The 16838-nt window shown below is 47.4% G+C and overlaps 1 protein-coding gene across 6 annotated transcripts in view; it reads left to right on the forward strand.

Annotated features, from left to right (window-relative positions):
* Synj2 (synaptojanin 2) overlaps positions 1-16838 on the forward strand; it is a 103079-nt gene that overhangs the window by 73420 nt on the left and 12821 nt on the right. For 5 of the 6 annotated variants that reach the window (XM_003468435.5, XM_003468436.5, XM_005003132.4 and 2 more), the window contains 10 exons: positions 746-937; positions 3844-3925; positions 4707-4847; positions 6612-6804; positions 8750-8908; positions 10340-10496; positions 11500-11617; positions 14133-14351; positions 14470-14548; positions 16386-16554. In XM_003468435.5, coding sequence (XP_003468483.1) covers positions 746-937; positions 3844-3925; positions 4707-4847; positions 6612-6804; positions 8750-8908; positions 10340-10496; positions 11500-11617; positions 14133-14351; positions 14470-14548; positions 16386-16554 — 1509 coding nt within the window. The remainder of the gene's footprint in view (positions 1-745; positions 938-3843; positions 3926-4706; positions 4848-6611; positions 6805-8749; positions 8909-10339; positions 10497-11499; positions 11618-14132; positions 14352-14469; positions 14549-16385; positions 16555-16838) is intronic. The other variant, XM_023564565.2, reaches the window with a different exon arrangement.

Here is a 16838-nt window from a genome sequence, read left to right on the forward strand (position 1 = left end):
CTTCTGATAGCCAAGGTGATGTTTGGCTTCTGCCCTGGGAATAATGGCAGCTCAGAAAAATCTGAACAAGCTCCAAGTGACGTACTGAGGCTTATTTAGTGGCAGGATGAGGGACTTGGCCTAAGTCAGTAGTTTAAAATGTTTTGTGTCTCTCGAGGATGGAGACGATGTAGTATCTTGATTTTTTTTTTTTTAATGCCTTTCAAATGTGGGATACAAGGTTAGGAAATGCAGTCAGGAGTTTTGGTTGGTAAGATATTTAAAGTTTTATATATATAGCTATATATATTTGTATATATACACACACACATAACAAAGTTATATATATTTATATATATTATTGATGTGGTGCATGGTGATGTCCCCAGGGCTTTTTCCTTTCTATGGGATCACGAGGTGAATGCCGAGGACGAGGCTTTCTCCTGCGTGTCTAGGGATTGCCCGTGACCTACTGTCACGTGACTCCTGTGGCCTAGTGTCACGTGACTCCTCTGGCCTTAACTGGAAGGAAGGCCCTGTCGAGGGCAGGGTGCATTTCCAGACCTGCGTTGTCGCGCAGCAATTGTATGTTGGGAAGTGTAGTAGTTAAGGGGTGTTCACTTCTCGTCACTCTTCCAGGGATTCACACATTTTGGTCCTTATCTACTGGCTTTCTTTGACAAGTCACCCTTCCTGGAATTCTGCAGTAAGAGAGTGTCTGAGATTTGGGCTGTAGAGAAACATGCCTTTTTATGCCTCCCCACAGTGACTCCCAGGATCCTGAAAGCCATGACAGAGCGACAGTCAGAATTCACAAATTTCAAGCGGGTCCGAATTGCTGTGGGAACCTGGAACGTGAACGGAGGGAAACAGTTCCGGAGCAACCTGCTGGGCACGGCAGAGCTCACTGACTGGCTGCTTGATGCACCCCGGCTCTCTGGAGCCGTGGACTCCGAGGGTGAGTGCTCTGGTGACCTCTAGCTATGCTCCCCAGCCAACCGGCCCCATCAGGCTTTTCAGTAGCTGTTGCTTTGCAGAATTTAGTATTTGACTTTTCATACTTTGGAATGTTCACATGTGAGTTGGGGATGTAGCTTAGTGGTAGACCACTTGCCTGGCATGCATGAGGCCCGGGGCTTATCACTAGCAACACACACATGTGCACGCAGCAAGTCTGAAAGCACAGTGCCCTAATCTAGAGTACTGCATAGCAAGTTAACTTGGTGACCCCTTTTCTTTTCCACGTGTCTGACAGAGCTATTAGATCTGGGTCTTTTTCTCTTTACGTGTAGACATCTTAGTCCTAGGATTGAGTCACTAGTACAGCTAGCTGTCATCAGGAGACCTGGCCTCTAGAGCCACGCTACTATTAGGAGCTAGCTGGAGCCAGGCATGCATGTAATGCTGCTGTCCCCTGAAAACTTGAACTCTGCAGTGCTCTGACATCTGAAACGTTTGAGCACTGGTGTGATAGCCCAAGTGGAAAATTCCATTCCATTCCTGACCTGATGTGATGGACCACAGTCAAGACACAGTGCACTGAAAATCCTGCATAAAGCCTAGCATGGTGGCACAGCTGGAAGGCTGAGACAGGAAGATCTCAAATTGAAGCCCAGCCTGTAGTGAGACTTTTTCTCAAAATTAGAAGGGGCTAGAGATGTAGCTCAGTGTGAAGGCCCTAGAACAATTTCCCAGTGACAAATAAATATTTTTTCAATTGCATTAAATAATCAATAGACTATGTGTAAAAATATAAATAAAATAAATGAAATTCACATTTAGAATGGTGTACCATCTTCATATCCAGAACACTTAAATGGTGCAAGCATTTTGGGAAAGGGATATTCATCTACTTTAAGTAGTCATGAAGGAACTCATGTACTTTTTGTTTGTGTGTTTGTCTTTTGTTTTTGGTAGTACTAAGGATTGAACCCAGGACCTTTGCTCTGAGCTATATCCTTAACTCATCACTTTTTTCCCCCCTCTTGAGACAGTCTTATTAAATTACCCACTTGCTCAGGCTAGGCTTAAATCTGTGACCCTTCTGCATCAGCTTCCAGAGTGTTAGGATTGTATAATTGTACCACCATGCCTAGCTAGAATTCATGTATTTTTTAAGAATAAAATAATTTCAAATTTTGGCCTCCACCCTCACTTGTCTTACATCAGGCAAGATGCTGTTGAGTGGCCTCAGAATATAGGTTTTGAGGCGTACATGATTTTTGCCCAGTGTTAACTCGAAGGTCTTAGTTTTTCATGTATTCCTGAACTCGTGACCTGGTTCTCTGCCTGGTGACAAGTGACTCCTGGTCCTTGCATGCAGTGGCCTGTGCTCCTGCACATCCTCTCCTGCCACACGGTTTTCCCTCTGTCTGCCTTGGAAGTAGCCAGGCCAATGGTTTGGGGTCACTGGATGCACCTGCCTGTGGTGACCTGTGTTGACACCAGCAGAACATCCCAAAGGTGTCTGCATGCCACCAGTGTGGAGGACACCCTCCCTGATCCCACAGTGACCTTCTTTCTCCCCATGAAGGATGCTGGTGTCCATTTTATAGTGATCTTACTGGGGTACATGGCAGTGGGCTCACTGGGAACCCAGCCAGATAGGAGTGGGAAGGAGTTGAGCCTGTGGTCACCAACCAGAGCAGGGGACAGGTCTTGTTTGCTTTACAAAAAGCAGCAATAAATCAGTGAGTTAGGCCAGGTGGGCTAGAAGTGTCAGGTACTCATGCGGCCAGCAGTGAAGGAACCAAGCACCTGCCTGGCCTTCCATAGGCCTGCCCGCAAGGGCAGGTGGCATCTCACTTTCTGCAGGTGGAACTGTCTGGGTTTAATGTTGAATGTTGAATGTTAAGTCTGAATGTTGAAGGATATGACCAGAGAGGTTTAGTAAATGACCACAGGGATCATGTAAAACTCTGGATGCTTCTGTTCAACCAGAGAAGGGGGAAGCTGGGCATGGTGGTGCATGCCTGTAATCACAGCCCTCTGGGAGGCTGAGGCAAGAGGATCAAAATGTGAGCCCTGCTTGGGCAACTTAGCAAGATACTATCTCAAAATAAAAAAATGAAAAGGACTGGATATAGACAGTGTAAAGGCCCTGGACTCAAGATTCAGTCCCCAGTACTGTTTAAAAAAGAAGAAGAAAAAGAGTAGGGAGGGGCAGGGGCAGAGGCAGCAGCTCCAAGGCTTGCTGGGCTCCGTGTAAGCCAGATACTTCTACAGCAGAGCCCACCAAAGCGGGTCCAGCAGTAACAGCATCCAGTGCAAGTCTCTCTGCTGGCACCAAATAATGGTCCTCTTGGACAGGACCATGTCAGTCAGTATTAATTGGGCAGCGCTCACCCTGCACTGTGAAAAGTATTTAGGAGAGGGACTGTGGATATAGCTCAGGCAAAGCACCTGCCTGGCAAGTGCAAGGTCATGAGTTTGATCCTTGGTGCCAAAAAAGGAAAAAAAAACAAACAAACAAACAAACAAACCTAAGAACCACACACTAAATAAGATAGTGTGACCCCCCCCCCAGTCTGAGGCTCTGGCTGGGGAGACCATTCATCAGGAAGGGTAAGGAGTGCTCTTGTGCTGGCCCAGCATTTTCCTCACATATCCTAACTTACGCTCCACTGCTATCCCTTTTGTGGCAAGAGAAAGAGGATCAGAGGGGTCCATAATGTGTCCCCAGACTAACCCAGGGGAGGGCTGTGTGAGGTGGAGGGCAGGGCTTGGGGGCTGGGCCTCCTCAGAGGTCAGGTTGGGTGGGTTTCAGCGGGGAATCCTGGGGCTCAGAATCGGGAGCCCTGTGATGAACCAGGAGTGTGGACCTCGGCAGTCCTGACTCCTCTCTTCTCCTGCCTTGTTCCCCAGATGACAGCAGCCCGGCTGACATGTTTGCTGTGGGGTTTGAGGAAATGGTGGAACTGAGCGCAGGGAATATTGTCAATGCCAGGTAAGGGGCTGGGCGGCGGGACTAGGATGTCCCAGAGCCGGCTGCCTGGCTGGGATCGGGTCCTGAGGTGTTCCCAGGGCCAGCCTGCTCTGGAACCAGGGTCTGTGGCCCTGAGTCTGTGGGGACTTGTGAGAGAGCTCCTTCCCTGCACTCACAAGGATGTGCTGCCCTGGTCCTCCTCCCCTGCTACCTAAGGAAACAGAAGGAGGGCCGGTTAGTGCTGTCTTCTGTGAGCTGCTCTTGCCCGGGCTATGGGATGCAGCCCATTCATTCTGCCGTGGGAAGCTGGTGTGTGAGGGTGGAGTACGGGATGGGGCAGGCTGGGAGAGCGGCTGATTCATGTTTCCTGGGGTGAGGGGAAGAAACCTGAGTGCCAGCAGTAGTTACACCTCTACTGTATGCTAGTCACAAGGAAAGACCCAAAACCCCTGAATTAACATTTGCTGTGGTCCCCAAGACTTACTCCCTCCCTAAAGTGGCCTGGTTTCATTTTAAGGAATCTTTGAATAAATAATTGAAACTGACTCTACAGAGCTCTTATAAGAGAGTTCTGAGCTAGATGTTAGGGCCTCGAGAAAAGAGCCATTGTGAAGTGGTAAGGCACAACCAAAAATATGTAGTTAGTCTTTTGGAAGAAGTAAGTCATGCTATCAAACTGAGGGGCAGGCAGGAAGAAATCAATTCTGTAAAAAGGATAGATGAAGGCCTGGGAGGCTCAATAGGTGGAAGATGTCACCTCTAGCGAACTGGAGGCAGCATCTTCTTCTCTCTTCTTTTCCAGTACCACCAACAGGAAGATGTGGGGTGAGCAGCTTCAGAAAGCCATCTCACGCTCTCATAGGTACATTCTCTTGACTTCGGCACAGCTGGTGGGCGTCTGTCTTTATATCTTTGTACGTCCATACCATGTCCCGTTCATCAGGTAAGAGCACTTCATTTATAAGCATCTGGGGAATGAGGGGTTGTGCGTCTTTGTGTTTCGTTCTGTGACTTTCTCTGGTCCCCACTCCTGCAGCAGGAATGGGGACTTGCCACTATTTTAGATAAATGGAGCAAAACTCCCAAGGGGAAAAGAAGAGGCTGAATAGAATATTGTCTAGCAATTTAAAAAACCACAATGGAAAACTCCTAAGCCAGGAAGCTAACCTTGCTTGGGAAGAGTGGTCCTTGGTTTTTATCGCTCTTCTGTGCAAGGAAAGAGTTTCTTGTCTGCATTTTGCAGACAGGAAACCTTTGACCCAGAGCGGACTGACTCATCAGGAAATGGCAATTCTTTTGTCTCCTTTCAAAAGAATTCTTAGTTGAACTTGTGTCATTTCATTATTACTTCTCCAAGGTAACAATAGTGAGTATAAGAAAGGGGAATCAAGGTTGTGTGTGTGCATGTGTGTCTGGAAGAGTGCTATACACTGGAGGAGCCCACTATTTCCTCATCTCTTAATAACTTCCTATTTATTACGTGGTCTTGTTTATGGGTGTATTAGGGTTTCCTAATAAACTCATACACAGACCTTAAGCAGATCTTTCACCTATGTCAAGTGGGACAAGACTCAGTCTGGCACCTTTGTATAGAGGGCCACCAGCGGGCCTCGTAGCACCCGGGCTCTGCACTCATATCCTTTTGTGTAACTTTGGCAATGGTTACGCCCTCGTCCCTCTGACTGTGTTTCCCTACAAATAAGACCTGACTAGATCAAAATATGCCAGCGCCGGTCAGCCACCTTTGCCTCACTTGCCATTACAGAGTAACCGCCTGAGCCAGAGGCATAATTTTCTGGTGATGACCAGCTATTAATTACAGCTGAAGTTTATTTTCCCGTTAGGTCTGATTTTCAGGAAACACAGTGTTACTAGGGCAGCTCATCTGTATCCTGGGTTAGTGGGTACAGGTTGGTTTATTATGGTCAGGGTAAAGGTAGAGGTAAACTGGGAAGGGCGCAGGGGAGGGGAGGCTCCCATTTCCAGGCATGGCTTGAGGTCTTGCCGTCTGTGCCCTTGTCTTCTTACTCTAGCTGGTTTAAAAGTTAACGCCACTGTGGCTGACTGTCACCTTCACCTTGTCTCCTGGGAAATGGGTGCGCCAGAGGCCTCCACCATCTCTGGAGCTCTCACGGAAGCATTAGGTAGTTGGCCTGTGTCTGTGGCCCTAGATCCTGCACACCCATTGTGTGCATGTGCACGTTCTGAGTTGCCACTTAAATGAACGCAGGAGCCTGCAATGCAGGAAAGTTGGCAGCTAGATGGTGGGCTGTTTCCTAATCCCAAAATGCACTCATTGCCCATCGGTCCCTCCAGGGCTGTGCACAAGTTCTGTGGCATCGGCTGGGAGGACAATGAAGTTCCTGCTGCTCCTGTTAGTGAGAGAGCTGGGGCAGATACAGGAACCATGTATCTGCCATGTCGTGGGTGCCCATGGGTTACAAGGCCAGGCCAAAGGGAAGATGTTCAAGAGCCCCCAAGAAAAAGAGCAGCCAGCAGTGAGAGGGAAAAGTCTCCTGTCCTGCGGGTCAGTGACAGCCTCGTTTCACACTCTAACCTTGGCTACAGAGCATATAGTTACAGACTTCTCAGTTGAGATTGAGGGGTGCTGCGAGCACAGGCCTCAGACTGCTGCTGGATATTTTTGTAGCAAAAGAAGTTTATGCTTCCCTGCAGCTCACAGAATGTGCATGTTCTTCTGTTGCAGGGATGTGGCTATTGACACAGTGAAGACCGGCATGGGGGGCAAGGCAGGAAACAAGGGTGCTGTGGGCATTCGCTTTCAGTTCCACAGCACCAGCTTCTGCTTCATCTGCAGCCACCTGACAGCCGGGCAGTCACAGGTGAAGGAGAGGAACGAGGACTACAGGGAGATAACCCACAAGCTGTCCTTCCCCGCGGTGAGCAGAGCTGGCGGAGCCAGGCCTGGGGCACACAGCTGCGAGTAGGGCCCCTGCACCTGAGGGTGTAGGGCTGGCTGGGGACAGATGAAGGGTTGTCCCTGGAAACCACCTGGGATCCTGTGATAGAGGGACAGCCTCTTGGTTTTCTGTCTCCTCCCTCTCCATCTCCTGGGGATCCTTACACAACCTAGATTGTTGCAGGTGCATTTTCATGATTTTCTGATTCAGTTGATGGAAAAAGGGAGAGAAGAATATTTGAATCTGAACAGTTACAGGCTTTCATTTTCTTGGGGATACAGCTGCAGCTCAGTGGTGAGTGTATGGTTAGCATGTATGAAGCCCTAGTTTCAATCTCCATCACTAAACAAGAATAAGGATTTAATTTTCTTAAGATCCACAGTCCTTGCACTTGGATTGTGGTTCAGCCAAGAACTCTTCCTTTTTTGAATCAGGAAATCATGACTGAAGGCCAGAACCCCACCTCTAGGCTGACATGACCAATAATGCATGCCCAGGCTGCCCTCTAGTGGTAGCTCAGAGGTGTGTATGCAAAACCTTGTGGACTTAATTTCAAAATTTAATGTTCTTCCCATTCAAAGCTGATTTCCTGCATGCCTTCAGCCTGGTGTGTATCCGTCACTTTCACCTCCTGTACCCCAGAGGGAGGACTGTTCACTAATCTTGCAGAGTCTGAAAAGTGCTATCTGAGTCTTAGAGCTCATCTCTGGGAGCAAGACCATTAAAACTGATATTCCACCAGCCAGGTGGCACACATATGCAGGTTTTCATTAATAATCTTTATATCTTTTATTTCTTGTGTTAAAGAAAAAAACAAATGAGTTGGGAATTTTCAATTTTTGTGTGTGGCTAAAAAGTCCAACACTTTTCACTTGAAAAGTGCTATTTTGAAATAATAATTCCTAATGACTAATGAGCTTATGACAGGAAATATATATGTATGCACACACACATATATTGTATATTGAAGGTGCCTATAAGTTAATACTCCTACAGGTGCCCAGGACGATAGCCACTGGAGCCATTTAAATTAATTGAAGTCACCTGTACTGGCTGCAGTGCAAGTTTTGAGTGCACAATGGGCCGTACAGGAAGTGTATTTCTACCTCAGGGGGGAGTTCTCTGGTTGTCCACAAACTTGGTGTATTGGGTTGTGGCTGTCTTCATCCTCTATTCAGATTATCTTCATGGGATGAAGGAAGAGACACATTCCATAGTGAGGGCACAGAAATGAGTGTAGGATATAAACCCATCTGGATTCAGATCTCTCCTTTATCATGCACCATCTGTGCACCCTTAAGTAACAGTGATTCTGAATTTTTTGTTTAGAGCCCATAGTATCCACCCCACAGGGACTGCTGTGGGGACCGCACAACTTTCCCTGTGGAAAGTTGATGGGTAGCCACTGTTGTCATTGAGACTGAGGGGAGGAATTCTTCAGAGCTGAGAAGGGCACCGTGGGCTCCTGGTGACCGAGCAGGATTAGAAGGAAGCGTGAGGTTGTTGCTGGAAAGTCACAGAACACAATCCATGCAGTCTGCAAAGCTGCGTGTTGTCATGTTCTGCTGCTTTCCTCACACCTAGTTTTCATGATGCCATTTGTAGGTTTTTAGGATACACAGAACAAGAACACAGCCTGGCACTCAGGACCGGAATCTGTGGTCATGCTTTTCAGTTAGAGATGGAGCTTTGTCTGAACCATTCCAGAACACTAGTATTTAAAACAGAGAAGCAGACCATGTAAAAAAATTCTCCAGTAGGTTTATGGGATTAGTGGCAAGTGAGAATGATCTAGTGGAAAACTTAATGGCAATATTTTAAGAAAAATGCTTCTGCTCGCTTCTGTCTGGTGAAATTTTCTCTTCCCCCTCCCACCTTCCTCAAAAGGTGAGCTAGAATGACTGTGATTTTCTTTACAACTCAGGGGAGAAATGTGTTTTCTCACGATTATGTGTTTTGGTGCGGCGATTTCAACTACCGCATTGATCTTACTTATGAGGAAGTCTTCTATTTTGTTAAACGCCAAGACTGGAAGAAACTTTTGGAATTTGATCAGCTACAGCTGCAGAAATCAAGTGGAAAAGTAAGTTGTGTTTTTACGATACTTTTAACTGCATTCGGTATGGAATGCCATCTACTAAACATACATGCTAGTGTTCAGCAAAGTAAGTCTCACTTGTGGTATTTCTGGAGTTGTATGAAGCACCCAGAGCTTCTGAAGATAGGGATACAGGAGTATCTATTCACACATGCTTATGTCTTGCCCTAAGCTGGGTTTGGCTGGCCACATACAGGGTCCGGGCATCTTCCCAGGGCCTGAGGGGTGATCACTGCACAAAAGCCACTGCAAAGCACTTAATCCAGCAGCAGGAGTGCTAGCCTGGGTCTCCCCAGGGAGTGGCTTTGCTGAGTCATAGCGACCTTCGAGTGGCCCTGAGGTCAGTGTCCCTGAGTTGGGATCAAAGGCTGATGTATTTAGGTCTCTGTACACCAAATCCACCCTGTGCCTCATGCTCAGGTGCAGTGTTTTTAGAGACAGACACTATAAACTACTAAGGGGCACTTCACACTGTGTTCAAAGTTTGGTAATGTCTCTATTTCTTGGTGCTAATAAATTAAAGTAGTACTTTAGACACCAGTTTATGCATGTAATCCTCAAGGTTGCCTTATAAATTAAGTGTTGTAACTTTTTATTGACAAAGAAAACTGAACACAAAGTCAAATTACTAATCCAGGGTCACACTGCCTGCTGCAGGGCTCAGGCATGGTCTTCATGTCATGGGCTTAGTAGGAAAGGTTCTACAGAATCTGTCACTACCTCTCAAGGTCATAGCCAGCTTCCAGATGTTCTGATTATTCTCCCCTCCAGCTAGCACCGCTGCCTGATTTCAGGATCTGTTAGCGTCCCAGGACGCACCGAGGCAGGGAGCCACACTCACTATCTTTGGAGAATGGAGTAGGTTAGACATGCGAGGTTGGAGAACCTAAATTCCCTCTCCAGAAGCAAGGGTGGGACCTTCTGTCACCCAGCCCTGCTAGCGTGGGGATCTCGGAGTGTGGCTGGATGGACAAGAGGCACCAGACTTCCTAGGAAAGGTTCTCCGTCCCTCTCTTCTCCTGTTTTGCCTGGCATGTGGAAGGGGTGGCCCTGTGCTCCTGGGCCTTCCCACAGTGTGGAGCCCAGGCTCAGCGGAAATGAGCTCAGTCCATTCAGTAGGCTCCAGCAGATCCAAGTGCGTCAGAGATGAGCACAGGGTGGGCCCACACCCTTCTGTCTTCCAGGGGGTGAAGCCAGAAGTGATTGGAGGAGACATAGGAGAGGAGGTACCGAGGGGCTGTGTCAGCGGGTTGAGTACAAAGTCACCTGTTCTTTGCTAATTAAAAGGCACACATCTGTCCAGTGTAAGACTATTTGCACCTGTAATACAGATTATGTTACTCCTTTAGGGCTAGAACACTCTGGAATGTGCCTCCCCTCCCCCATGGTGTGGTTTTGTGACTTTTCTCCCAATAGATTTTTAAAGACTTTCATGAAGGAGCCATTAATTTTGGACCCACCTACAAGTATGACGTTGGCTCCGCTGCCTACGACACGAGTGACAAATGCCGCACCCCAGCCTGGACAGACAGAGTGCTGTGGTGGAGGAAGAAGCGTCCTTTTGATAAAACTGGTGAGTGAGGCAGCCATGCTGAAGAGCCAGGGGAGGGTACACGCTAAAGGCCATCGAGGGGACAAAACCAGTCACACAGCCCAGTGCTCAGGTGCAATTTTCCTGATAACTCAGATGATAAAGATTACTCCAGATGGTAAACCCTTTGGGAGCTGCGCTTTGAGAGGGCCCCTTCTGACCTCTGGACTCTGCGACCTACTAGCAGGCCTGGCCTGACTTTGCCATCTCTGAATCACAGCTGCTTTGCCCCACCCTCTGTCCTTTATCTTGGGAGAAACAGAAACAAAATTATCGGTGCCCGCCTCTTTCGCATTCAGTATTTTTACAGCCCGTTTTGTTCAGCCAAACTCTCATCTGCTGAAGGTCCCAATTCCAAATTGAGCAGGAGCAAGACCTAGTAAAAATAAGAGCATTTTTAAAAATCCATTGATCACTGAGGAGGTTTTAAATAATTATTGATGCCCAACTGGGAAGGAAGATTTGTTTGGCACCTTAAGCTTGTAAACGTAATCAGCATTGCACGGTTTGGGAGAGGCATTGACTGAGATTTCAAAGCCAGGCAAATACATCTGCCGATAAATGCCCTTTCACATGGGTTCATGAGCACCTTTGTGGCCCAGCACGCAGAGGCAGGAGCAGAAAGAGTTCTGGCTTCCAAGGCACAGCACCTGCCACTGTGTGAATGGCCCACGTGCCTGTCATTGCTGGGCCCTCAGTGGAAACGTGGCAACAGGAGCAGCTGCATTCCAGGCCACAATTAGCCCACCAGGGAGGGTGGTAGGCAGTCATGTTCATGGCTGTTCTGGGTCATCTACGAGTAACTGCTGTAGCCATAGGCCCGAAGCAACTGAAGCCCAGGTTCAAGCTCCAAGGGCTAAAGCCAGGGAGCCTGAGCCTCAAGATGGTTTGGGACAGAGCTCAGCTGAGGATTCGTAACCGCACTGTGTGTACTAATACAGTTTTGTGTTACATTTGGGTCTCTTGAATGAACTCCTGTGCATAGCTGGTGAACTCAACCTTCTAGACAATGATCTAGACCGCGACACCAAAGTCCGGCACACCTGGTCTCCGGGCACGCTCAGGTACTACGGCCGCGCAGAGCTGCAAGCATCTGATCACAGGTACAGTTCTTTTTGGGGAAGGCAGTATGTCCAACCCCACAGGAAGCCAAGATGCTGTGCCTACAGGGTGTGTGTGTGTGTGTGTGTGTGTGTGTGTGTGTAAGACACATTAACGAACAAGGACGAATACAACAAATACCTGTGTAGCCATTGAGAACTAATAACTTGGCATTTTGTTTTCACTCTGCATCATAAATAATATCATTCAAAAATAAAATGTTTATGTTTTATGGTTTTAAATGTTAAGTGATCTTGCTGCATAGCCTGGCTTTGTTATTATTTTCAAGATTCAGTCATGTTGGTAATCAGTAATCGGGCTCACTCATTCTGCTACCCACCATTCCTCTAAACAGACCCGTGCAGGTCACCCTTTCACTGATCGATGAATATTTTTTCTAGTATTTTGTTATTACAAACACCAAACATTTTACCTCTAGGGATTTGGAGATATTAAATACTCTACATTTTTGCAGCAGCCTTGGGGACCGCACACAGAGTGGGAAGAGGCAGCAGACCGTGAGGAGGATGCTGTCTAATGACAGCTGTGGTACCTCACACACCAGAGGGTGGCATTTGAGGGTGAATAAGGAAGAGTTTGATCCTCTTATGGCTGCTACCAAACCTACTATAATTTCAACTCCTTCAGAGAAAGAAATGAAATAAGGTGGTGAGCAAGAGTTGGTCAGCTAATAGTAGATCTAAATCTTTACAGACCTACACATTTTTAGATGTCTGTTGTTGCTGGAACACCAGAGATATGTACCCTGTGACTCTTCCAGTGTATGACTTTGAGTTTTGCTAGTTAGAGGAATATAGTTAGAAACCTTTATCTAGCCAGCATCTATTGAGAGATCTTATGTGCTAGCTCTCTTTCTAGCACTAGAGGTTAAGTAGCAAGCAAAACAGGTAAGATCATGGTCTCATGGAATTTTCTAGAAGGGACAAATAATATACCAGAAGAAAACAATAGTATAGAAGTCAGGTGAAGCTTGGTGCTGTCTTCTCCCTGCTGTTCAGGAAAGGCCTCTGCTTAGATGGTCTCAAAGCAAGGCTGGACAGGAATGTGGCTGCCTGAGGGGCAGCATTCCCAGTAAGCATGAGGAGACCAGGAGGACAGAAGGGCTGAAACACAGAGGGAGGGGGAAAGCCATAGCACTGAGGCAGACAGGAGCCCCAGGCCCTGAACACTTAGTTGAGGAGATTTGAACAGAATCTCCTGAGGAGACTCCAGCAGGGCCAGAGTGGAAGCGAGGAGCCAGGCAGCAGCCATCACAGTGAGTGGGGAAGAAGCAGTGGTGGCTTTGGAAGAGAGCCCCAAGGGTCCTGGAGGTGGTGTTCTCCGAAGGTGTCCTGGTTGCTGCCTGTGTCAGGCGTTCATACCTTGTCATTGCTGAGTGAATAAAAGCTGCCTGCCTCAGGTATTCCTGTTAGAGCTGGCGGCATGTGAGGCAGAAAGGTGTTCATGCACAAGTCTTCTGAATTCACTCAGTGTGTATCCCCAGTAAAAGTTTTCTCAGCCATCTTTTTTCTTGCCATAGATGGAAAAAAAAATTAATGACAAGGTCCTGCCCTCATCTCTTAACTTTTGTAGTATTCTCTGGTTTTACCATGGGCATGTTTTGAGATGCAGTGTCCCTGTGTTGCACATGCTGGCCTTGAAGTCCTGGGCTTACGTGTTCTAACCTCTGTGTCCCTAGTAGCTGTGACCGTGAGTGTGCACCACCACCTGGCAATAAATTTTTTTTTCTAGTGCTGTGCCTCACACCCAGGTCCTGGCCAGGCAAATGTTTACAACCATGCTGTACCCCATCCCTGTCACCATATTATATAATATTTCATATTTTTTATAGCTGCTTAACATGATATTGTAAATCTTTAATAAAATTACATCATTCTCATCATAACCCATAAACCTCAGCCTTGTATCCTGGTGACCAGTTTTCCTGTGTGTAGGTGTGTCACAGATACCTGCATTACTCCCTGTACCCACACAGCGTACTGTCTGTGGGTGCATCATGACTCCCTACTAGGAAACAGGGCCATCATTTCCCTTTCCCTCTCCCATCGACAGTGCTGGGAACAGTCAAGCTTTGTCTGAATCTCTGGCCAGTTCCATAGAATAAAGTCCTAGATATGAGATACTCAAAAGAAATGAACACTTTTGAACTTCTTATTCCAAGTTGCGAGGTGGCCACGTGAAATGCTTGACTGTTCTGGATCATCAGTGGAGTGGCTGCTTCTCGCCACTCGAAGCAGGACTAGGGATTGCAATGTAACAGATTTTTGCTGATGGCTGGGGATTTTCTAATACTGGATTCCATTGTTGAAGTACTGCCGACCCTTAGATAAGCATGCTACAAGACTAGAGAAAGATGACAATCAAACTCTGGGGCAGAGCAGCCAGCCTGCAGACTCAAAGCACACTCTGAGGGCCAGGGGACCAGGCCTGGGGACCATGATGTGACACTGCTGCTTGGGCTAACCGTTCTCTGCCCTCTCCCCATGTCTGATGCAGACCCGTGCTGGCCATCGTGGAGGTGGAGGTGCAAGAAGTCGACGTGGGTGCTCGGGAGAGGGTTTTCCAGGAAGTGTCCTCTTTCCAGGGCCCTCTGGATGCCACTGTTGTTGTAAACCTTCAGTCCCCGACCCTAGAAGAGAAGAATGAGTTTCCTGAAGACCTACGTACTGAGCTCATGCAGACCTTGGGGAATTACGGGACAATCGTCCTTGTGAGGTAACCTCTGCCAGTCGGATGTGGGCTTGGGGGTATGCAGTGTGGGAATACAGGCTCAGGAGCTGTGGGAGCTGCTGAGGCATTCTTGGTGCTGACATGACCTATCTGCGTATTTCAGGATCAACCAGGGACAGATGCTGGTGACTTTTGCAGATAGTCACTCGGCTCTCAGCGTGCTGGATGTAGATGGAATGAAGGTAAGTAGCGTTGGAGTCACCACTTGGCTACAGTATGAACCTGACCTGACCCATGTGTGTTGTTCTTTGATTATGTCTTCCCCTCTTCTCAGAATTTGTCATTTTTTTATCCCCTGTACAAGAGATTGAACACTGAGTTCAAACTGAATCTCCAGCCTGTTTTAGAGACCGTTCTATTTCTCCAGTGTCTCATAGCCAGCCCTGGAGACTTGTAGAATCTGGGGAGTCTTAAGAGCAGACTTAGAGTATGGCTCCTGCTGGTGTGTCTTGCTCATGTCTCTGTGCAGGAGAGGTTCCATCTTTGAGACTGTGTTTCAGAACATGCAGTTCATAGGTAATTTCTTGGGTTTGTTTTGGTTTTGGTTTATTTACTCTTCAGAATGGATTTTTATTCAGAGGCTATGAAGTAGTGAAAGAAGAAAGTAGAATCACCAAGCATGACCTAGTTGTTTTCCAAAAAATAGTGAGGAAAACAGGAGCCAAGATCGGGTTAATCAGATGAAAATAGGGTTTTTCCAGTTTGAATAAACTTGCTACTCTTTTAGGCCAGTATTTGTATGGCCTATTTGTCTGCCATAGATCTTAATGTCTCTGTCTCTTTTGATGTTCCTTCCCTTCTTCACAGCCCTCTAGTAGTGGAACATCCTCATCTTCTTCCATGCTTGTGTCCTTGGTAATTGGTCTGGAGGCCTTCCTTTGCCCCTCTAAACCCACTCCTGCTTCTCTGCCTGCTCTTGGTCCTAGGAGGTGCCCTGCACAGACCCTATCAACAGGCTTCCTTGGCCTTCAGTTTTTCTTAGAGTTGACCAATAGAAGAAAAAGAGAAGGAGAGTGAGAGACTGGAGTATTTCCTCAGCTCTTGGTCTTGTGGGTCACCTCAGCTTGGTTGAATTGACTGAAGATCACGACTTTCATCAATATCTTTGGGTTTTCCTCTTCTGGGTCTAGTAGCAACTTCCTGTCCTTGTCCTTTCCAGGATTTGTAGAGGTTTCAGTCCATAGCCGCCTGGCTCCAAGGCAGGGCAGCAGGTCAGAGGAGAGGCAGTCCACAGCAGGGCAGGCAGAAGACAGCAACAGCAAGTGGCGAGCAATGAAGTGGGCCTCCCTTTCCCTTTTATCTCATCCAGGTTATAAGTCTCTTGGCTGATGCCTCCCACACCCAGGATGGAGCTTCCCATTATCCAGACCCAGACCTTTACTAATTCCAGTCAGTGGACTAATTTAGTGCCACACACCTTAATCTCAGTATCAATAGATATCCCTAGATCCAGCCAGCTCCGAGAAGCCCCACCTAGGAGCACATGAGAATTTAGGGGGACATCTAGATACACCATGGCCCCCAAAATGCACATCCCTTTATGCAAAAAGCATTTAGTCATCTCTAACAGTTGCCAAAAAGTCCAGATCCAAAGTCTTCTGAGATTTAAGGCAAACTATTAGCTGTGAGTCCCTGAACAAATGTAAAGAAAGTTAAACACTTCCCATAGATTCTATTGTGATAAAACCTTGATTTTGAATTTATACAAAATGAAATGCTGGTGATGATAGTTCCCAACTTTATTTAGACCAAATGTGTGGAAGTTGTGTTGATCCTTCCTGGGGTCTAGAGCCTCAATTTTTCTTAGTAAAATAGGGAGATGGGCTTTGCATCTGTGCAAGGAGCACTTTCTGACCATGGGGAATACAGTGACATTTATTTATTTTTTAAAATATTTTTTGGTACTGGGGATCGAACTCAAGACCTTGCACTTACCAAGAGGCACTTGTCCGCTGAGCTAGATTCCCGGCCCCTGCAGCGACCATTACATTGTTCCCACTTGCTATACTGCCCTCACAGGTGAAAGGCCGAGCAGTGAAGATTAGACCGAAGACAAAGGATTGGCTGAAAGGTTTGCAAGAGGAGCTCATTCGAAAACGGGACAGCATGGCTCCCGTGTCCCCCACTGCCAATTCCTGTTTGCTGGAGGAAAACTTCGACTTCACGAGTTTGGACTATGAGTCAGAAGGTTAGTGACCTACAGGAGGGGCAGGAAGCAGCTGTCTGGCAATAGCAGGCAATTCTGGAGGCCTCTCCTAAAAGTCTGCCTTGCAGAGGTGATGAGGGATACTTAGAGTGCCAGCACCACACCCATGGTGCAGTGCACGTGTGTGTGGATGGTGCAGGAAATGGTAAAGGGACCAGAGACCTCCAGTCTGACATGAACAGTAGTTTTGAGACTGGTGTAGGGGGGCTGGCGCTGGGCACATGCCCACTGCGGGGTGCTGAGACAGCCTAAAAGGCTGGGCTGTT

The sequence above is a fragment of the Cavia porcellus genome, unplaced genomic scaffold (assembly GCF_034190915.1).
Source record: "Cavia porcellus strain 051 isolate PalLab524CR breed Dunkin Hartley unplaced genomic scaffold, mCavPor4.1 scaffold_22, whole genome shotgun sequence".
Taxonomy (NCBI): domain Eukaryota; kingdom Metazoa; phylum Chordata; class Mammalia; order Rodentia; family Caviidae; genus Cavia; species Cavia porcellus.